The sequence below is a fragment of the Phoenix dactylifera genome, chromosome 3 (genome assembly GCF_051530095.1).
Source record: "Phoenix dactylifera cultivar Ajwa chromosome 3, Ajwa_hap1_PhDact_Kaust_v1.1, whole genome shotgun sequence".
In the NCBI taxonomy this organism is placed as follows: domain Eukaryota; kingdom Viridiplantae; phylum Streptophyta; class Magnoliopsida; order Arecales; family Arecaceae; genus Phoenix; species Phoenix dactylifera.
In genome coordinates this window covers 41,844,223-41,866,869 of record NC_143192.1, presented here as the reverse complement: position 1 = coordinate 41,866,869, position 22,647 = coordinate 41,844,223, and the positions used below count along the sequence as shown (strand labels likewise).

The 22,647-nt window shown below is 38.1% G+C and overlaps 3 protein-coding genes across 6 annotated transcripts; all 3 read right to left on the bottom strand.

Annotated features, from left to right (window-relative positions):
- Window positions 1-186: 186 nt before the first annotated feature.
- On the bottom strand, window positions 187-4,079 carry LOC103718485 (putative serine/threonine-protein kinase At1g01540). Its single transcript, XM_008807337.6, has 7 exons — window positions 2,989-4,079; window positions 2,287-2,391; window positions 2,022-2,144; window positions 1,157-1,327; window positions 940-1,069; window positions 643-852; window positions 187-495 (listed from the first exon to the last, which is right to left on the bottom strand). The coding sequence occupies exons 1-7, from the start codon at window positions 3,960-3,962 to the stop codon at window positions 394-396; spliced, it is 1,815 nt and encodes a 604-aa protein (XP_008805559.5). The 5' UTR covers window positions 3,963-4,079; the 3' UTR covers window positions 187-393.
- Window positions 4,080-6,088: 2,009 nt separating this feature from the next.
- On the bottom strand, window positions 6,089-12,900 carry LOC120107193 (2-C-methyl-D-erythritol 2,4-cyclodiphosphate synthase, chloroplastic-like). 2 transcript variants are annotated; one of them, XR_016399900.1, is made up of 4 exons: window positions 10,247-10,667; window positions 10,012-10,142; window positions 6,857-7,143; window positions 6,089-6,313 (listed from the first exon to the last, which is right to left on the bottom strand). XR_016399900.1 is itself a non-coding variant. In XM_039120367.3 (4 exons), the coding sequence occupies exons 2-4, from the start codon at window positions 10,593-10,595 to the stop codon at window positions 6,910-6,912; spliced, it is 714 nt and encodes a 237-aa protein (XP_038976295.2). In that variant the 5' UTR covers window positions 10,596-10,854; window positions 12,536-12,900; the 3' UTR covers window positions 6,727-6,909. The 2 variants fall into 2 exon arrangements, 1 of the variants encoding a protein (XP_038976295.2); XM_039120367.3 differs by lacking the exon at window positions 6,089-6,313 and adding an exon at window positions 12,536-12,900 and having other exon boundaries at window positions 6,727-7,143; window positions 10,247-10,854.
- Window positions 12,586-22,248, bottom strand: LCBK2 (Diacylglycerol kinase family protein). 3 transcript variants are annotated; one of them, XM_089929688.1, is made up of 13 exons: window positions 21,851-22,248; window positions 21,693-21,769; window positions 21,222-21,275; window positions 21,048-21,107; window positions 17,107-17,184; window positions 16,951-16,997; window positions 16,811-16,851; window positions 16,117-16,201; window positions 15,915-16,029; window positions 15,682-15,804; window positions 15,496-15,596; window positions 14,568-14,647; window positions 12,586-12,900 (listed from the first exon to the last, which is right to left on the bottom strand). In XM_089929688.1, the coding sequence occupies exons 1-12, from the start codon at window positions 21,999-22,001 to the stop codon at window positions 14,575-14,577; spliced, it is 1,005 nt and encodes a 334-aa protein (XP_089785814.1). In that variant the 5' UTR covers window positions 22,002-22,248; the 3' UTR covers window positions 12,586-12,900; window positions 14,568-14,574. The 3 variants fall into 3 exon arrangements, with proteins under 3 accessions (XP_089785814.1, XP_038974625.1, XP_088574583.1); XM_039118697.3 differs by lacking the exon at window positions 14,568-14,647; XM_088718457.2 differs by lacking the exons at window positions 14,568-14,647; window positions 21,048-21,107; window positions 21,222-21,275 and having other exon boundaries at window positions 21,851-22,132.
- Window positions 22,249-22,647: the final 399 nt, after the last annotated feature.

Sequence of the window (22,647 nt, the reverse complement as noted above, 5' to 3'; positions counted from 1 at the left end):
ATCAAATCAAATCAACAGCATCTACTTGTTGATCATCTATATTCCATATTACTGCTATAAATGATGTTTCTTGAAATAAGGGCACAGAAAGACCACTTGGAAGCAAGAGACAAAGCCATGAAGGACATTTTAGGTTCCAGTGGTGAAGAGGCCGCATGCAGAGGAGACCATGACAAAATAAAATTCGAGTCAGACAACATCCACTTGTAGATACAAGCTGAAAGATATCATCAAATATTATTTCCATAATTGGATGTCCTCAATAAGAAATCATTTTCTCAGCACAGTTCTGAATGCAAGATGAGAATGTAACGTGAAACGGACGAGAAGGGAAGAATTCCATTATTGTTGCAAATTTACAAGCTCAAATTGTCAGCCACCTACTTGATCCTGTCATCGCCAGCTTGTCTGATCATGCCTGCGGAAGCTTCCCTCCTCTCTTTGGTTGTACCGGTCTGATGGCTGAGAAGATGCTTCTCGCCCGAGTTTACGATCCTGTGACAGGGATGCAAAAAACAAGGAGGGGTCAAGCAGTGAAATGATTTAAACGATAGCCAAAGCAATGTTTTCTGAGTATTCTATTGCAAACGATTGAGTGGAATATGGAGCTGGGTCAGATCCATGAAAATAGATTGGGCATACATCATGAAATAGCAACTCATCCATTTCAAGCATATGGATCACATGTCCCATTTTAGGCCGTTTTTGCGCATCAGGGTCGACACACCGCAGGGCAACTAGAAGTGCCCGTTTGAGTGCTTTGGGAGATGGCTTCTCTGGCATCTTAGGATCCACAACCTGCTCAGTTTTCCTGCCTCCGACCATGGTCTTCAACCATTCAACCAAATTCACCTAAGAACAACACAAAAGGTTCAAATTTGGCTCAGTTGTTTTAACAGATGATAGCTTGGACAGATCAGTCTGGTGGAAGAAAGTAACCTCCCCAGATGGTCTTGTGTAATCCACAGGGGCTCTCCCAGATATGATCTCCATGACAAGCACCCCAAAGCCGTAAACATCACTTCTCTCATTCAGCATCCCAGTGCTAGCATACTCAGGTGCCACATAGCTGCAATAACCAAAGAGAATAAGGTCCCATAAATCTCTAAACACCGCAAGGAAAATGTAAACATATTGATTAGGAATTCAAACTAACCCAAAAGTCCCCATGACGCGAGTTGTTACATAACTCCTCTCAGAATACAAGAGCTTGGCAAGCCCAAAGTCCGACACCTTTGGATTCCACTGCTGGTCAAGTAGTATGTTGCTGGATTTGACATCACGGTGGACAACCTTTGGTTCAAGCCCCTCATGAAGATAGGCCAACCTGTAAGCCATGCCATCAATATCTTAAGATTGATGGTTCAATCTGACAACTCAATTGAACTCAAGAAAAAAAAATTGAATGATTATGACAGAAAAGTTTGCTCGCAAAAGGGAGCACCATAAAGTGTAATAATTGGATTGGCTTAATTAGTTATCTATAGATATTCAAAGACAAAAATAGGCTATCATTTAGAAAAAGGAGGCATGCTTTATGTACACAACCATGTAGGTTTTTCTCACCTAAACGCAGCACGAAGCACATCCTTCCCCTCTTATGTGCAAGCCCCATGTGATATACAAGCTTGGTCATTGAGGCTTATGCCTCATGTTGTTATGACAATGAGTATGAGTGCCATGCCCTACAACTTCACCTTTCAAATCTAGTACATAGTGCCTACAATATACTTCATTGGGTCATCTATATCCATTTAAATAAGTACAGTATATGATTGTTCTATCAAAGTATATGTGGTAAGATAGCATATTAGACAGTCTTTCTGATATTTCAGATATTTCTTATAAAATGCTCGTGGTTAATAACCCACTCCTCAATTTAGACTTTTTTTCAGTATATTGGCAGTAAGCTTCCTCTGTTAATTTCTATAGACAAAATTTTTGAAGGAAAAATTCTGTTGCTAATTTGATTCCCTAGTTGAAGATAAAAGGAAACAAATATCATGGAAGAAATGCTGTACCCTTTTGCCGTTCCCAGTATTATCTTCATCCTGATATCCCATGTTAGCGGACTCACTACTCCGACATCCCCATGAAGCCACTGATCCAGATTGCCATTGTCTACATACTCATAGACAAGCATCCTAACCAAAACAGAAGGATGTAGATAATCAATTAAAATATTCGGTCCACAGATACTCCATCTTAAACATTGCACCGAACTGCTTCGAGAATTTAAAATAATTTTAACAAAGTATGATTAGCAGATTGATCCAGGTAGAATACCTGTAAGCCCCCTCAACACAGTAACCAAGCAACCTGACCAGATTCTTGTGCCTAATGCGCCCAATTGTATCAACTTCTACTCTGAACTCCTTTTCTGCTTGACCCCTGAGAGAAGAGAGAAAAAAGAAAAAGGCCTTTTCTTTTTACAGGTCCTCAAGAAATTATGTAATTACACTACATTGAATGAAACCATACCACTATGTGCTGAGAGGCATCAATCACTTCAAAGAAAATTTTATGACAAAACAATTCGTCGAAAAGTTGAAAGAGAACAAAAAACTCAGCATTATTTTTAAAAATATATATATATCACAAACCTGCAAGCGAAATGGGGTGAATCCCAATCTTTAACTAAAAATCCGCCACCTAAGTCTAGAAACCAACAAGTTACCGAATTTTCTAGATAAACAAACAAAACAAGCAAGGTGACAGAACACCTAAGACACATAAATCTAGAAGTGAAATGTCAACAGATTTCCAAATTTATCCTAAAATTCATAACCAACCAAACTGTGATTTAGAAAGCAACAAACTACCGATGTTTAATCTACATAAATAAAGGAAGAAAGGGTAAACAATTAACTGAAAATTTTCACTTTCGAGTAAAAGAGAGCAAATTTCAAATTTTTATCCTATATCCACCAGCAATTGCAGAGATTCGTGATTCATCGATGCATATGTGGTTTTTATAAGTGCACGAACCTATTATTGAGCAAGTTCTTAACGGCGACCATGGAGTTATCGGCCAGGAGCCCCCGGTACACGATCCCATAACCGCCCTCTCCGATGACATTCTCCTCCGCGAACCCGCCGGTGGCACTCTCCAGCTCCCGCAGCGTGTACCAGTGTCCCCACCCCAGATGCGACACCTCCGGTGGGCCCCCGCCCACCATCGACGGCGTCGTCCCCTCCGTTGTCCCCCGGCTCTCTCCACTGGCCGTCCCCGTCGTCGACGACGAAGGTGGCGCCGGCGCCGGCGGCCGGTGTTGCTCGGCCAGCACCACCCGGTGCTCCGCCTTACCGCCGATGTCGATCTGGACATCGGCGAGGGCGGCGGCGGAGGATGGGGCTCGGTGGCGCTGCTGGTGGTGGTGGACGATCTCGGGGATGTCCTTGGAGACGGGCGGGGTGGGATCCTGGAGGTGGAGCTTGAGGGGTTTCCCGGTGGGGGCGGCGGGGCGGCGGCGGCGGGCGGTGAGGCAGAGGGAGAGGAGAAAGAGGACAAGGACGATGGCGGCGCCGACGCAAATGCCGATCACCACCCACAGCTTCAGCCCGAAGATGGACGTCGGCTTTGCCAGCTCGCTGTTCAGAAAATCGCCGTTCCAGAACGACATTCTTAAATTATTCTCTCTCTCGTTCAATGAGTTAAAGTAACAAGAATGAGAAAGAATTCGTGGAAGGGATATGACAAAAAAAAGGAGTTTTGGAGAGTGAAATGGAGACTGGGGAGGGAGACGGGGAGTATGCGAGAACTGAGGGCGGAATGCTGGTGGCTGACGAGTGGAGAAGAAAATGGGGGCAGTTAAGAAGAGGAGGAGGAGGGGAGGGTGCAAGAAACGGCATCTCTCTTGTTTCGCTTTTGGTTTTTTGGCTTTTGGTTTTTCGAATGCAGGTGAGGGGGGCTGACTGCTGACGTGCGTGTCCAAAGATCCGGCAAAGCCGGTTAACGACATAATTTACTGTGGGGAATTTTGAGAGATTATGCTTGTACCAAATTATTATTATTATTTTGGACAAATTTCATGTCTGGAAATTATGGAGATCTCTCCTAGATATCAAATAATTGGCCAATATGATAAAATCAAGATTCGTTAGCAATTTTTGAGATTTGATTTTACTATTTTTATATCTAAATTATTTTAAAAATAGTAAAGAATATTTGATCAATATGTTGAGATGTTGAATTGGACAATATCCGAGAATACATTAAAATTGATGAAGATAGAAAAGGTCTAAGATTTGAGATATCTCGATAGGTTCATGTATTATGAAGATGATACTTAGGTACATCATCATTTTAATGCTATCAAATTGGTGCTAAGTGGGTTGTTGGTTAGTGGTGCTGGGATCTGGTGTTCAAATTATTTGTGTGTAGAAAAAAAGGATAGATTTGACCAAGATAGCAATACAAGTTTGAGACATGCATTCCAAGACACGTGACATGTTTTATTATCAAAGAATAATCATAGCAAGTTGACTAAATTTTGAATGGAGGATAGATATCAACATTTATCACTCCTATTGTACATATGTACTCCAAGTTGGCAATCAATCTCCACAGGAACTAGTCTTAGGAGGCTCCAGGTTCTTGAAAAAGGCTCATGTGAGACTTTCAACCTTTATCAATAATACTCAATTATGCACTTCTTTACCAAAAATTAACATTAAATTCTCAATTTTCGATAATATATAGCTTTTCCTTCTTAATTTGCTTAAAATGAATAAAAGATTAATGTGTGGTGGAAGCAATTTGTTTGTTTCTCCTTTCTCTCACTTTTTGTTTAGCCCATGACAATGGCTCTTCCTCCAAACCAATCAACTATTCCAACAAACTTGGTGACTAATGCTCTAACTTTTTCGCTCAGTTCAAGCAACCTCAACACCCAATTCTGCTTGTGTACCAATTTGAGCAATACCTAGTTTTGGCATCTCCTCTAGTCCTATTAGCATTGTCCTGTCCTAGCAAGTCATAGTTAAGCAGTGGAGCTTAGAAAGAAGATTCTTTTAGAAAAATTAAGAGATCTTATTTTGCTGATACAACTTTAATTTGTGATCCATATTCTCTGTCTTAAAAGTGACATCCTTTAGATTGCGCCACTGTATTCATACGTGCTTTATTGACAGTGGCCAATACTTAGATATACATTGATATGAGCTGTAGATACACCACCATTCTTTTACTTGGTTATGTATTTAATTTAACTGATGCTCTCGATCTTCATTGTTCAGTTGATCGCAAAGTTTTATTTGGTTGATACATACATCACGTTATCCTTCACTACAGATCATATCCACTTGGTATTATAAGCTCTAGGTGTCTGTACAAGAAACTTCAGATTGAATCCCAGTTCTGTCAGGGTTAAAGGGTTCGGAGTTATCAAGAAAGGATGTTACTAACCTGAAACTTTGTCTATGGAACTCAACTACACAAATATGGAGCAGCGAAGGGCAGAAAAATCTGCAGATGTATCCTAGAATGGATCACTTGAAAACAGGACATAAAAGTTTTAAAGATACCTACCACAGCTTGTAGTGCATCAGAACAGCTTGCAAGCAATGTCAAATTTAGAATTTCTTTTTTTTTAAAAAAAAAAATCCATCTTTAAGTACAAAATGCATGCTATTTTGGTCAGACGTGCATCTTGGCATGATTTTGCAGGTAAGCACAATATGTAAGATCTAGTGCTTTGATCTTCTCCTTCAGCTTGGAATGATGTTTTTTATGGGAATCTGAGTAATCCAGACTTGCAAAGCAAAGCCAGTTTCTAGATTTATCAAATTATGGCTTTGGAATCACTTTCAATAAAAGGGTTGATTCCTGTACTTTTTCTCTCATAATTTGAGAAAAAGTTGATATCATATTTAAGCCATCCAGGATACCTTCAAGCTCAAGCAAATTAATATTCTGGCACATTATCTGCTTGAAGGTTAGACACATATTATCACCCCAGTATTCAGCAGTTCATGCCTGGAATGGGATTCAGAGAAAAAGGGGCACTAAAAAACTAAAAACGAAAAAAGAAAAATGGCTAGAGTAGAGGTTTAGGATTAAGATTGCAGTCCCACTTCTCAACAAGAATAACACTAACTGGCTTGTGATTGCAGGAGTACAGAGTTCATAGCTGAGGACTTATTCAAACAAGAATCCAGTGTCTAAATGACGTTCCTGATTAAAATGTTCTAGAAATCACTCATATCTGTAACATGCCGAACCATACTTTGACTAGAGAGAAGGTCATAAATGTTATGCCAGAGGATTTACCACTGTAGATGCCTGATTGTTAGGCTCCCGTCCCTTTAATTCCTGAATTCAAGTCCAACAATCAGATTTGAGTTACGGTTCCTCAGAATTCATATAAATAGCTTGAAGTTCCCTCGTGAGTGCATATTCATAAGTGCTGAATTCCCTGATCATCACATAAGCAGTTGCTTCTGATAGGCATCTCTGGATCTGATGTTTGGAGGAGCTAATATTCTCATGCTAAAATAGGAGGAAAGAATATTTGAGTTCTTATCAACAAATGCACAGGCAAGCAAATTGAGATTAAGGAATTACTTTCTGGGGGCAAAAATAAGTTCAATCAGGTACTTTTGTTATAGCTCTAACTTACTGTCAGGGACAGCCTGTCAGAAGAGACTAAGAAATCAGTATGGCTGATTACTTTTAAGTTAGGCTGACAATACCATGCCTCAGATTATTCAGGAACAGGGTAAAAGTTAAGAAGCAAAATCATTCAAGCTATTTGATTCAAGAGTTTTAATACAGTAAACATGAAAATTTTCTGAGCAAACAGAGTGATTCATGATGCTTCTTTACCATCAGAGCAAGGGCAGTAGCGTCCAATACCTAGTATATGACTGATAAAAACATGCAGCATCTTCCCTTGTTATGCAATGGCATCACTTCCTCATCAGAAGAACCACAGTATGCGCTGCTATACTTCTATTTTCTCCAAGACTATCAACTTTCTCGTGTGTTTTTGCTTTGAGGTTTATGACTGATGGGTTGGCTCCAAGCAGATCACATAAGTTGGTCCTGATGGCCTCCTTATGTGGGCTCAGCTTTGGCTTTTGCAGAATTAAAGTGGCATCCAAGTTTCCGAGCTCGTAACCTGCCTCATGCATTAGCTTTACCTGGCAGGGAGTCGTATTAGTGAGAAACAATATTTCACCAAGTTATTTTGATTGTTTGACTAAGAAGAAATAAAATTTGATAAGAAGATTCAGTAATTACTTCAGTTTTAGATGAAGCCATGAAGGTAAGGGGTCAAATACTGAAGGTGGAAACAAAGATGATTACAACAATACATGTGAGCATCCTTTTGGCGATGGCAGAAAAGTCTAAACTGAAGCATACGAGAAAATAAATACATGATTTGCGAGATTACACAAACAACATTGATCATCAATCGGTAGTCTTCCACCTAGCGGGAAAGTACACAGTGAGAAATGACAGCTTTAATTCTTTCCAGATAAGAGAACACGAGTACCGTGGGAGTCCTGCTGAAGCAGTTGATTGACTGCTTCAGTTATTAGCAGTTTCCTAATGCTCCCAACTCACATGCACCTTTTCATATTCAACTCAAAAGACCCCCGGAAGAATTTACACAGTTTCCCTTCAATACACACAAAATTATACATTCCCACCTCCCCAATCTGAATTGGCAATGCAAAGCAGCACATTTATGCCAGCCATAACACATAGCAGGCAAAAGCCCATCCTAGGAATTAATGACTACTAAGAAACATTTCACCAACAAGCATGTACAACCATAATCAAGCTCTAGAACAACCGTCTTATGGCATCTTAAGAGTGTCCTTGTGCACGAGGCTCCCACCACTACTGGGTCTAGGGAGGTCAGATGTACGCAGTCTTAGCCTCACTTGTGAAGAGGCTATTTCCGTGTTTGAACTTCTGAAGCCCAAGTCACGTTGGAGCAACCTGACATTGCGCCAAGGCCTGCCCTCAAATGTCTTACTGTTTCTTGTTGCCTTAAAATAATGCATGGAATAGTTTACCATTTCATGATCAGTTTTGGTCATTCCAGGTGTAATTAAAATAATGTTGTCTAAAACTTATTAGTTGATGTAAAAAATAATATACACTGTATGCAGCTTTTTCTTTTGCCTTTTCACCCGTCTCTTGGAAGAAAAGTGGTGCAAATAAAGCCAAAATCATCTGGTTGAATTGGACCTTAAGAGCTCCAATCTGAAGAATAGGAGCTCAGAAAAAGATCAATTTCACCCTAGAGAAGCCCAAACATGCAGATATGGAACTGTTCATATGTTTCTGACTATTAAAAATGCCCAAACACGCAGATATGGAACTGTTCATATATTTCTGACCGTTAAAAAATATTAAAAATAACAAATCTTCTTGGATATTTTCAACGAATGAAAAGTTATTAATATGAACACCAATAGTTATGCTTGAAACATTAGAACACTTGCATATAAGCTCAAACAATAGTAGCAGATGAGAACATATTGGTGGTAGGAAGAGTGAAATATAGAATTAAATAAATTTCATATACAGTTTGAAGCTTCCCTTGAAACTGAACCAAAACTATCCCTTAAAGTGGTTTGATACCTTTTATTGAGCATTATTTAGTTGATTATCATATGTGTATCATATCTTCATTTCTTTAATGCTAGAAGCACTTCTTCAACTTAGAGATGGATTTTTGCCACTTTCAGTAAATCAAAAGAAGTTAGGAGTTGGTTATAAGCAATTCAAGAGAAATATAATTGGCCTCCATGTAAAAGACCTTTTCAGGTTTCTGAAAGATTTTTTTAAGGGGAAAGTGGAGAAGGCTCTATGCAGTAGATAAGCCACTCACCCACTATATTTGCATTATTTAAGTTCTTATGAATCATGAACTTGACCCTAGCTTAAACCAAAATTGTTTACCTCATTACTAGCTATGAATGCCATTGGATTGAATGCCAGTGCACTCCCATAAATTGCACCAGAACATGCCCCAGAGATTGCAGTTCTTAGGAGAATTAACAAGTGCTCATCTAGATCCACTAAGGTCTACACCTAGATCCCCCAACTCATGCACTTGCATTCAGTGGTGATTGTCGGTAGCAAGCTAAAACTTTTTTAAGGTTGCCCACTACATGTAGAACGGCATGCTCCTCGGTGTAGATCGAACATACCAGTTCATGATCCAAAATAATCACCAATTAAATCAAGCAATGGTGGTGGAAGAAAAATTTGGAATAGAAACAATTTATTCAAAAGAAAATAAAGGCCGAAACAATGAGTTCAGCTCCCACTCTTAAAGATGCCTCAACTCACCAAAAAGAATTCTCTTACTATTCCTCATGCAAATCTCTCCCCCTCTTAATAAAACCGAACTCTCTCTCCCACTACAAGACAAAAACACCATCATCTCCTACTAAAAGGAAAAAAACATCACTATGACTGGATCAATACAAGACTCTTCTACATGATTTTACTCCTCAACATGGATCTCTATGACCGGATCAATTCTAGCGTCATGCTTGTGTGTGTGTACATGAACGTATATGTCTTTATCTGTGTACCCACATGTATGCATGCATACATGGATTTCTTCACAAAATAGTAAGTTCTTCTATGCAAACATTTCATGGAGGTTGAAGCATTGGACACCTTGAAACAGCTCAACACTCAATACTGGAGTGTAATGAATCATGCCTTTGAAATGTAGAAGAATTGACAATACAATACAAAACACAAAACAGGATAATGCTAGTCAGGTAGTAAATTTCTTTGGGTCAAGCAGGGGACCGGATCTATTCAACTATATATGGAAAAACCATGGTCCGTTACTGCAGGTTGCACAAGGTGTCATGAGCCTTTATCTGATCATTAACAGACAAATTCAATTCAGATTTAGGACAACGCATTCCGCATGCAGTACTAGAAGCAAGCCACAACTCTAGCACAGAATCATCACATCAAGATTGCAACAAAATTCTATGGTAAAACCAATAAAAGGAATGGAAACTCACAGCTTCTCTCACGAAGACGGAAGAAGCCGCACCCCTCCACTTTGGGTCCGAGTCAGGAAAAATCTGGCCTATATCGGGAAGCCCCAGCGCCCCCAAAATCGCGTCCACCACACAGTGAAGCAACACATCCCCTGCAACAGAAGCAATCAATAATAAAAAAGCCATAATCAAAATCAATCTAAAAACCCTAAACGAATCTCACCCCCAACTGTAACCAATAATTTGTGCTAATTACCATCGGAGTGGGCCTCGCACCCCCGGTCGTGAGGTATATCGATGCCGCCAATGATCAGAGGGAGACCTGGCTCGAGGCGGTGGAGATCGAATCCGTGCCCTATCCGGAAAGGGAGGGCAGGAGGAGGAGAGGAGGGCTGAGCCGCGGGTTTGACGGAGTCCTGCTGCTCCACCGAGACGGCGGCGACGGCGGTCAGCGGCCGGGAGTTCGGCGGCGGACGCCGGAGGGATCGAGGAAAGGCCGAGATGGAACTGGGAAGAGAGGTGGCGGAGGGAAGAGAGAGGAGTCGTCTTTGGGCGGGTTTGGAGGGGAGGATTGGGGAGGCCAAGAAGACGGAAGAGGAAGCCATGGTCGAGCGGTAGGAGCCTGAGAGGGAGGGAGAGAAAAGTCGCAAATAAGGGGGCAGGTGGTATATTTTAATTGTGGAGGCGAGAATTCCTTCAAGTTTTTCTTTTCTCGGTTCGATATTGCTGTCGCCGGTTCGGGGGTTCGCCCGGTTCACGCCTTTTACGGGACGTGGTCACCGCGCCTTGAAGTATTGGTCAAATTGGACGTGCAGACATTTCAGCTTCCTGATTATTTTAGCTGCACATTTTCCACGTTCGCCGCTGGAAAACAAACATGGATGTCACTAATTGTTACTTGTTAGCAAGGTATGTTTGAATGTTTGACCAATATAGCTATAAAAATTCTTGCTATATTTCATATATATATATATATATATATATATATATATATATATATATATATATATATATATATATATATATATATAACTTGTACTTTGCATGGAATACTGTTCTTTTTTTAAACTGTTATTAAAATATAATACAATAGAAAGGGTACAACTCTTTAAATTTTAAACCAGTAGATAGCATGAAAAAAAAAAGATACAATTAATCTTGAGGGAGAAAAAATGAATTTGATACAATGAACTAAGACTCAAATATTGAAAGAGCATAATTTCTCGAATCTAAGCCAATCAATCAAAACCCATAATAATTTTTCAGTCGCTTGGATAGAAATTTGACTGAATATAGCAGCAATTTTAACATTTGCCAAGTTAAAGCTTTCGTCATTAATACTAATATCCATATGACAAATTTTATATATATATATATATATATATATAATATATATATATATATAAATAATATATATATATGTATGTATGTATGTATGTATGTATGTATGTATGTATAATATATTATAAATAAAAACTTTTGTAAATAAATAATATTCCAACTATCAGCGCCAGATAGTAACTGCCTCATTATTTTCAATAAAAATAAATAAAATTGGCATAATTTTTGTGATTTTTTTTAAAAAAAGGATACATATTGGGAGGTTTTGCAAATGATTTTTCTCTGGATAAAAACAAGAAAGACAGATAATGACCTCATATATTAAATATATAAAATATATGAATTATATGGATTGAATATTCAATATATATATATATATATATATATATATTATTGTGTATTATCCATATATCATTAGATGCAAGAAAGGGGAAGGTTGTTCAAAACTTTCTAAATATATATAATCTTTAAAAAACAAGAATTGATCTTAGTTTCTAAAATTAATAATTAAATATTTTCTATCCAGAACTCACGAAGACTTCGCAGCAGAATTAACTTTCCCCGTTTACACAGTTACTTCTAGCCTCTCAAAATTATGCTGAAGTTGGGATTTCCGTCCAGATATCTCATGCAATCAACAACCAAAACAAAAAAGAGGACACTTTCTACGCATGTAAGTTTGGAAGGGTGGCTGAACTTCATATTTTTTAAGAAGGGTGCTGAAGTTTGGACGTCCTCTGAACCGATGGCTGCCAAATGCCGCGAGCCAAGGTCGCAAGAAGCCACCATGTTCTTTCCCATTGGTCTCCGGTGACTCATTTAATTTACCCTCACCATCTACCCAAAACAACCTCATCCTCGACCTCTCGGCGATGGCTAACAGCTCTCTGCCTCTCACGCATTTCCGACCTCAATTTCCGCTACCGTTACGGCGCCTCTCGTTGGACAAGGCCGGCTCAACCTTAGGCGACTGAAGTGGTTGCCTAAGACTCCGGCCCACATATACATTTCTTATAGGGAGTTCAAAGATAAGCATCTAAATTCATTGAGGCCCCTAATACATCTGGGGGCCTTAAATGCTACGTATCTCAACGTAAGCAAGAATTTGCTTTACAAAATGTTCTCCATTCAATGTGCCAGCATGCTATCAACGAGCTTATAATTACATAGTATCTCCATACCTAGTGCTTGCCTTTGTTCTTACCTTGCTAAACAGTCCAACCACCAGAGAAGCATTCGACAGAGGCACATAGGTTTGGTAATTCTGTAACAAATATGATATCCATATCAAAACATCATAGCTATTTCCAAAGCATATAAATTCTCAACATCCATCAATTTGGCATAAGCTGACCAGTCTTACAATTCTAAATAAGAGAGAGAGAGAGAGAGAGAGAGAGAGAGAGAGAGAGAGAGAGAAACTGCAACAGATGGTTCTATTAGCTGAAGAAATTGATTGCAGCAGGTAGGATTGAACATTTTGTTGGAAGAAATCCTAAATGTTCCCCATCAGACTGAACATAGATGTCATCTCTGCACATTTCCTCAGCAACTTCAATGGACTTCACACTGCACCCACAATGGCATCAGATGGATGTATCATCAGGTTGAAATGTTGGATAAGCAGTCTAATTCAAAGGCACCCAAATGTAACATTAAGTAGAAACGGACAAATCAAATGGAGGCACATAAGCAAAAGCTATCAACCAAAAAGTAAAGAAACTACATCAGTATAAATGTTGCATCATAGCTAGACTATAGTTTTTTGAATCTTAGGAAATACATTCTACCATCCCTCCCTCACTCCCTCCAAAAGCAAAAGCATCAAAACGATTGAAAGAAATTGCCTGAATATACATAATGAATCATAACTGCATCCAACTACAGTTATTTGAATCACAGGATACGTTCGTCCAACTATTGAAAAAAACAATGAAAGAAAAAAAACTTTATATCCCTTGTCTAAGAGAAAAACACTTCATCCCTTGTCTATTGTACTCTAAGAGTTCATCTGATGTACACGCCCTTTAAATATAGCTTCATAGTTTTTTTATCATTTGTCCGACATCACCATTTCCACTAAATTCACCATATGATATTAGAATCCAATTAGTCTGATAGTTTTAGAGCAAGCACATTTTCAATTATATCACTGTTATATCATAATTACAATCATAATCATCTAGCATTTTTCTAACTATTTGGTGTCTGCTTTATGGATCCTCATTTACCAAGTATTCATATCTAGGGCCACCTTTGATGCTATACTTCCTGAAATTTTGGCCGTGCAACATATAATAATAGGTGCAACAAGCATAGACCTTCATTTCATCAAACTTCATTTTATTATGCTGAAAATTGTAAAGGGGTCGAATCAGAGTATCAGACATCATCAAGCTCATACATAGAGGCAAGTGTCACACCTTTTGCGATACATGCTGAGATTAAAAAGCTAAAATTGCACTTGGCATCATTGCCTGCTATTGTATTTTGTCTTTGTTCTCTTTTTTTTTTTGGTTGGTTTCCAATATTCTGAACATAAAAACATGTTTGGTGGCCATAGTTGTCTCTCATTTTCAAGGGTGAGAAACAAATGAACATGTTTGGTGGTAGTGGTGGTGCTGGCAACAGTGGTCAGGATGGCAGCAGCGAGATAGAGTTGGAAGGAATGGTGGTCTTAGTTGCAACATTGAAGGTTGCTAAGGTGCAGGCGGCGGTAGTGGTGCTGGCAGCAACGGTGGCAGTTGCCACCATGGTTTTGGTGGTGATGGCAGGCACAGGTTCTTATCAATGTTACCTGGATTCTAGATCCACTAGATCAGTCCAGGTCAAATACATATCCATGAGTCAAATGTCTCAGAATTTTGGATACTGACCAAATTCCTGCATTGTAGGTTTTAGTAGCTTTTAGTGATATATAGGTTGGTCTTTCAAGCAATGAGTTCAACCCCCCACAATTGCATTGGAAGTAAGATTTTACTACTTTTAGAGCTCAAGATGCATCCAATAAAAATAATTTTGTGAAATACCATATACTAAAACACCTTAACAAGCAATACTTCTAATTGTTGTCCATTATAAAATATTTTTAAAAATTGAATTTATACTTTATTTAAAATATAACATAAGCCACAACTCTTTTTTCTCATTTACTGATTTAAAGACTTGGATACATCTCAGAATACTAATGTTGCATCATTTTGTTTTCTTTGTGGCAACATTAGTTGAGGAAGTACCTGATGGCTATTGCAGGAGTGGTGGCAGTGGCAGTGATGACCGCAAAGAGCTAGTGTGATAGTGGCAATGCTGGTGGTGGCTGAATGATGGTGATCACAGAAGCATGTGTTAGTGGTGGATATCAGTGATTGCTGGTGACTGTCATAGTGGAGATGGTGAACAAGTGGTGGTGTTAATAACAAGACTATGGTGGTGGTGGTAATGGTGGTGATGGTGGTTGTGGCAATACTGGAGGCATGATAGGCGTATAGGGATGTGGCAGTGGCCAAGATAGTGGCAACAGCTTGATGTTTTCTTGTTTACTTTAAAAATTTCCATTCTAAAAAATCTAGAAATCTATGGATAATAAAAATGAATACCAAACATTTTTTCTGCCTCATGTTTCCTCTCAATACTGAAAAACAGAAGAAGAATACCAAACGAGGCCTATATAACTAGCAAGTCAATATTTGTCAGTAGAAATAAAATAGAAGAAACAAATATTTGTCATTATTTAGAATAAATAAAAATAGACCTCAGAACATTATTTAAAAGAAACCCATATTTGTCAAAGTTGATAAATCACTAAAAATGAAGAATATCTTTTTAAATCAGGAGAATTTTATGTATACTCACTACTTTACAGGAGTTGCCAATGAATAAATAAAATTTAATGAGAATAAACTATATTCCCATGCATAGGTTGCTGTAGGTGCATTTTCAATAGAAAGAACTCTTTCTCTCATATTCTTATGAACTCTGAGATCAAAACATGTTAATGTTGTCAAGGTGATAAAAGACAAGCTGAAGTTGGGAACTACAGATATATAGATATGATTGTCAACCATAACAACAAATAAAGTCTCAGAAGAAATATTATCAAGTAGAGAAAAAGTACTTCACTGCAAATCATGCAATACAAGACAAGAGTTCATGTGAAAAACTTACCTTCTTGAAGAAACATTTCTCTCTGATAGATGTGTTCCCTTGTACAATTTATGCAGTTTAAGAACAAAATCATACCATTTGAAGTCTTGAAGAATCACCACCTAAAACATGAAACATTAATCCAGTTAACCTATGCCTTATAATCAAGTCCAAGATGAATACGCCACCATCGCAAAATTGAAGCACCTCTAAGTTTCCACTGGAAGGATCAGCTGTTGGTGTTATCTTCATGCCACCACCAAAGAATTTGGCATTTCCTATGCAAAGGGCGGTGACTTTATGAAATACTTCCCACTCTCCTCCATTTACCTATAGTATAGCATGTTGTAGTCTGTAAAATTGCTGATCCATGTAGATAGCAAGTCATCATGCACAAACAGCATAATGAATTTGACAATGTATTTCAGATTAATACTGACCTTGACTTTTAGGTCCCAGTTAGTGTGTCCAATGAATGCTCTCAAAGCCCCAAAAACATAACACAGATTTCCAAATCTTTTAAACTTAGAAGCATAATAACCTGCTTTTGCACTCCTGCAGAGAAGCTCAAGAAATATAATTATTTTTTTATCAAAAAATTTATCTAATCAAATACTTTGTGAATTAACCTTATGTTCTTACAAGTGAATATCAGCAACATTAATGAAGAAATGTTGCTCTCCACTTTGTCCAGTAATAATGCCAACATCTAGTTTTGATTTAAATCCTGCATAATTGATGTCTGCCGTGAGTATGCAAGATGAAAAGAAACTCGAGTTCAGTTTGTTTTAGTCTACTACACCAACTTTGATATACAACATCGATACTATTGTTACATTATATTGAAGCCTGATGATTTTTAAATTGCATAACTTTAGATTAATACCTAGTCTCTCTTAAGAATAAGAATATAAAAGTTACACCAGAAAGATAATCAAAGCGTATGTAGGTTTTATTACGGGGGACGTGCAATAGCTAAGTTAGTCTTCTAACGCATACAAGTCAATGTTTGACTAAGAAACCATAATATGAACCATTTAGTTGCTACTAGTGAGCAAAGAAAGAAAGTACATGTCTAGGTTGTCTTTTGCTTTTTGAAATCTTAAATCTCTTTTCACTAAGTCAACTTGACATAAAATATATGTATATATATCTATATGGGGATAAAGCTGCTAAGTAATGTCCATGGCCTTGATAAAGTCAAGTTTTATCTTTGGTAATTGCATATATATACATAAAATAAGAAAAAAAACATTTCATTAAAAAATGAGAGTGCAGTGGCTATAGAAAATTAATCAAACATTAAACCTAAAAGAAGTAGCATAAGTGGAGGAACCTCTCACGATCCGTTCTACCGCTTCATACGGATCATTTTTCCTGATTAAACAAACCACACAGGAATTGTCAACAGTTAATAACAGCAAAAAACCAATATACAACTGTCATAGATATGGCAGATATGGAAGGAAAGCAGACCAGCCAAATGTCCTAGCAAAATCTGAACCAGTCCCAAGAGGAATGAGCTGCAAAAGAAGAGTTTAATCAAAAGAAATATCCTACTGACTACTTACAGTGAAATAGTCAAGGTTGTGATGCAGATGAGATGATTAAGTGGAACATAATACAACTCACGCCTAAAGCAGTTGAATGTTCAGGCCTGCGGTCAAGAGATGGGACCAGATTTCCTGCCCAAAAGAAGCCATTTACCACCTGAATTCCAAGAGAAGGCATCCAAAAATGATCAAATTATCCAAATTATCTCACTAAAGCTGGTAACTTTGAGTGTCATGAGTGTGACCATAGAGCTGAAAAGTATGTGAAGTTCAAGAATTATACAACTGAGAAATCTTTTATGTGTCTGTCTGCATGTGTGTCGAGAAATGAACCTCTTCAAGGTCAAAGACAACTTCCTATCAGGAAAGAAGGAAACCAGGTTTTGATACCTAACAAGCATAGTGTGACCATGTCCTTGATAGAATACCAACTATTCAACTTTATTCGAGAGCTCAGATATGTTTAAAAGAATGATCTTGACCACCAAGACTTGTCCTCAACATAGGAGGTTGGTATTGTTTGGATGTGCTCAGGAATAGGCTATCATAATATTACTTCATTATGATTCTTAATTTTTTTTCTGACTAAACTAAATTACTGGAAAACTGTTGCATCCAGTTCCTTTTTGGTCAGTTTAAAGGAACCAGCAATGAAGATCCTGAAAAACAATGAAGATTTAGACCATTTATGTGTGTTTTGTTTCCCCTTCTGGCAGAATTTCTCTAGGCATCTAGTGGATTGTACTCCTCTTTACTTGCAATAACAGGATTTCACCAAATTCCATAGCACTTATCATGCAGCCACAAACTATGATAAACTACCAACATGATAATCACAGCCAGGCTACAGTGGGTAATGTCGGACATCCAATATCTACCAAAAAAATGTCAGACATCCAATCAGTTGGATAACCATATAGCTACGTCTTTGATTGTATAGTCTGCGACTGTATAGTTGTATGCACTACAAAGCAGTGCAGTTTTGAAACGTAGAGATTGTCTAGAGAAGATCATTAAACTAGCTTTTCGGAGTTTTGCTAACAAGTTGGGCATTTGAACAAGATATGACATAGCCAAGTGACTTTTTTTACTTTAATATGGTTGTTACATTAGCCATAAGTGTCAATGTTTATTTTGGCATTCTTAGCAGGGTAAAGTTATAATACATGCAGGGTGTGAAGAAAAAACTTTACACCCACCACTAGATTAAATTATAGTAGTTGAAAAAAAAGGAACTTTAAACCGTTGGATGTAATTTAGAAGGCCTAGAATATCTACTTACAAAAAATCATATGCTTTGGAGACTAGTAGCCTATGCATCAGGTCATCCCAAAATTAATGCTCTATATCGTTTCATTACAACTATATATTTGGGATGACTTTGATAGGTTAGAGATTTCCAGATTATATGATTTTTGTATGTAGACATTTTAGACCTCTTAGATCACATCCACTGGTTTAGAGTTTTCTTTTCCAACCCCTAACATTGAATTTGGTGATGGTGTAAAGTATTTTACTTACACACTGTGAGTAACACACCCACACCCTTCTTAAGTATCTTTAAAAAGATTCTTTACAGCGCAGGTCATGAGATTCAAGTCTCATTACTTTTAAGTACTAAAAACACATCGGCCTAAAGGGTGTTTTTAGACACTTCAGTGAGGAGTTACACTTTTTTCCAACATACCATAGAATGAAAGGCAGGTTTTCCAATACGAATCACTAAAAACCAATCAATTTAAAGTAATATGAAATTCTTATGTTTAAAATGAATGTATTCTGTCAAAGTCTGTCAGCTGTTTGGAGATTGAAGTTTAATACTCTTTATGATTCCTAGATTGCATCAACCCAAAGTGAATAGGTAACATGGTCATAAGGAAGTTCCAAAGAAGTAAACTTATATTAAAAAGTAAGAGGAGGGGAATGTTTTAGATCACATGAATTGAAGTTGCGAAAAAGGATCTGCTAAAGCACAAAATGACAGCAGTTGTATCTAAAGCCATGCATGAAGAGAGCCGTCCATGAATAACTTGAGATTGGCTCATTTAGCAGCTGATTCAAGTTCATTCAGTTAGAAAACAAGCTAGGATCAAGCCAAATTCTAAAGCTTTGCAACAAATGAGTTAACCATGAACCATAGTGTGCTCACAATAATAACTATATGCTAGAAGCTTGGCTTGGCTTGATAGCAGCCCTAGGCATATCCCTGAATAGGAATGATTGGTAAGCAAGTACAAAGCCAACCTCAAACAATTCAACATAAGGCTTGATGGATATGCTATAGCTTTCATTCGAAGCAACTCTTTAGGGTAATGATGCATTATGGTCATATATTTCCTAGTTCCAACCTTTCTAACCATTCCATATCAATAAAAGCTAGTCAACGCCACTATTATCTTTGTCAATCAGAAATAAAAGACCTTTCTTATCTAGCCCACCTAAAGCATTAACATAAACATATGTTTTTTCCTTGCTAACTGATAAAATTGGCATCCCATAGCAATAAAACTACTAATTTTTTTGGAAAAATCATAAGAAATATGTCTCTCAAATGTATGGATCCGCAGTTCCATACCAAGCCGTGCCAATACTTGGCATGCACCAGAACAGTTTCATGACAAAGACTGGCATGCAGCCAGTATCATGCCAGTACCACTTGCCAGTAAGGCATCTTATAGTGCCTATCATGCATGCCATGCCAACTAGCACTTAAATTCATGCTATGCAATCAGCCTAAAGCTAATGGCATCAGCCATAGTTGGTCTCTTTTTCTTCTCCCTACCATATCAATCATGTAGGGCATGTAGTAGCTTCATGATCAAAAGCTTTGGAACAAGTACAGAACATGAGTTTCTAAGTAAACTCAACCTTTAAATTCAGCACAATGCCATATCTAAACCATAATGGAGCTACGAGATGAAAAGTTAGTCCTTACTAACCAAAGATGCTTCCAACCTTTATAATTCTACTATCATTTATGTCCAAAATAATGTGTCAATACCAACATTACTTCCTGCAATAAATTTGCATATTTTATGCATTATTTATATTCCTACATTCTTTCAAGCCTATGCCAACCTGAGACAGCCACTTCCTAGTAGCATGAGCTCAAACTATTAAGACTAACAAGGTAAGTCAGCCTATCACCAATTTTCCTTCAAGCTTTGCACAAAGCTCTCCTGGTTAGGAACTTAGTATTAGGGTTGATCCCAAGTTAAGCTTGTAAAGTGCTATTAAACTTTGACAAATTATCCCTTATTCAATAGAATCAATTTCATAAAAATGAGAAAAAACCTGTCAATTCATGTGATCCTTCAGTCTTAACCATCACAATACATTTAAAGAAGAAAAAACAAAAGGTGAAGTTCTATTAATATTTAAATGTTACAATGAATAAGCATGCATCTTCTTGGTTCCCATGAGTATAGGAAATCCCACTTCCCAACTATACACCCTCTCATTTCATGCAACTTAACGATCAAATGTATCATCCCCAAAATAAACTTATGAAGATGCTAATGTCCGCTTAGTCAGGCTAGCTATCTGGGTATTGCAATTGCACTAGTTAGGCAGCCAACTAAATTTTTGAACTATAGTGACAAAGCAAATGTGGGACATAGGAAACTGCTGTCATTGTTGCGAACTCATAACACTCATTAGAGAGCATTAGACGCATGTACAAGAATTCAAGGATAAATTTCAAAGCCTTTCTTGTTTACCTTATTACAACTTTTTAGTTAATTGCTAGTGCATCTTATATAATCTTTAGGCCTTAGATGTAATAAATAATAGAAAATGAATGACTGACTATATACTTCAGTGAAGATTTAAACAGACAATGAGTGACAAATGTTTGGCAGAACCAATACATAACATATTGGTAGTTACGATAACAAAAGTCACATGTAATCCTTCAACATTTGTTTCATAAACCTGGTTTTAAGATCACAATACATGCACGGAAAGCAGGACAAACATAATATCTGATTGAGGTATGTTACATCATGGGCATATTCTAACCTCATGAAGTGTACCGTCACCTCCTACAGCTATCACAGCATCCGCCCCTTCCCTTATTGCCTACATCGCTCAGCCACAGATGGACATAATTCAGAACTTCTCAAAAGCATGTATACGAAATAAATTTTAACAAAAAATAGAATCATGTATCATACTTCCAATGAAATTTTCTACCTCCCGTGTTATGTCCATGGCATGAGAGGGACCTGAAGTTATCGACTCGCATATCTGGTCACAGCACATATACAAGCAATGGTACAAAGATAAGAATAAACATAAATGGCACTTGATAAGTGAAATTATACTAGCAGTGAATCAACTAAAACATCACAAGGATATCTATGCAAGTCAAGGCCTGAATCATCTTGGAGTGACACAGGTTAAACTTTAGAAATCTTAATACACAAAGGAATTAAGGTAATTGCATAATGATCAAACACGATCACAGGCAGAATGAATGGGTCAGGTGCCGAACATTTGGTAGGCAAAAATGAAGTAATAAGATCTCACACCGTCAAAAAATTAAAATAAAAAAAGGAAGCCAAAGCATCAAAATCAATCAAGAAAGATCAATCATCTGCTTGTGGGATGATAACAGTTCATCTTCAAGATCAAATAAATAAACAGTTAAGGAAGAGAGCTGACATTGCAGTGTCCGCCAAGCCGAGTCCTGAGATAAGGAAGCAATTTCTTCCACTCCTTCCCGGTCCGGCCATTGGCACCTGAATCCACCCAACGATTAAAAGAGAAGAAATAGGAAAATAGAACAGAAGAGAAGAAAGAATAGTTGATGAGAGGAATACCCTTGGGGTTGACTACGAAGACGAAATCTCTCCTCGAGTGAGAGGCGAGGCCGCTTGTCGCATCGGCAGAGAGATCGAGGGCGCTCGACTGCTCCGCTCTCAGCGAGAAAGAGGGCTTCGGCATGGTCACCGCCGCTATCCCGCACACCATTCTCGAGACCGAGGAGAGGAGGTGGTTTATATAGAAGAGGGAAAGAGGGATGGCTGCCGTCGTCTTTTTCTTGCGAGCAGTTATGAGGCTTTGGGCTGTAGGCCTAAAAAAGGGGCTGCGGATTGAGTAGGCGGTATCGCTTCGCAGAGGATGGCGGTGTCGCTCGGATAGAGCCTTGGGTGCGGCCCTGCCACGGAGGACATTCTCCACTCTTTGTATCTCGGAGCGCCGGTGAATCTTAAAGTGACAGCTGCCAACGGAATAAGCGATAAAAGCGTATTTGGCGCTACGGTCACTGATTTTTAGCATTTGTCTGATTTATTAGGGCCCGTTTGATACTGTTTTTGTCTGTGCTGTTGTTTCCCTGCCAATTTTCCAACGCCTTGTGGTTGGAACGCCCGTTTGGGTTGAGATAAGGGGCGAAACAATGGTTAAAAAAAATCTGTACTCCATATTAAAAGGCAGTTCAGTGTTTTTTTTTTTAATCAAAATAACGTTTCAATTTATATAATTGTAAAAAGTAAAAATCTGCTAAATTATGTAAAAGTAAACGGTACAAAAGGTGTGGAATACTAGCTAAGCTTGTCTAAATGACCTTTTCGAAGTGCCGAGCGACATAAGAGGCGACATAGTCTGCTACATTTCG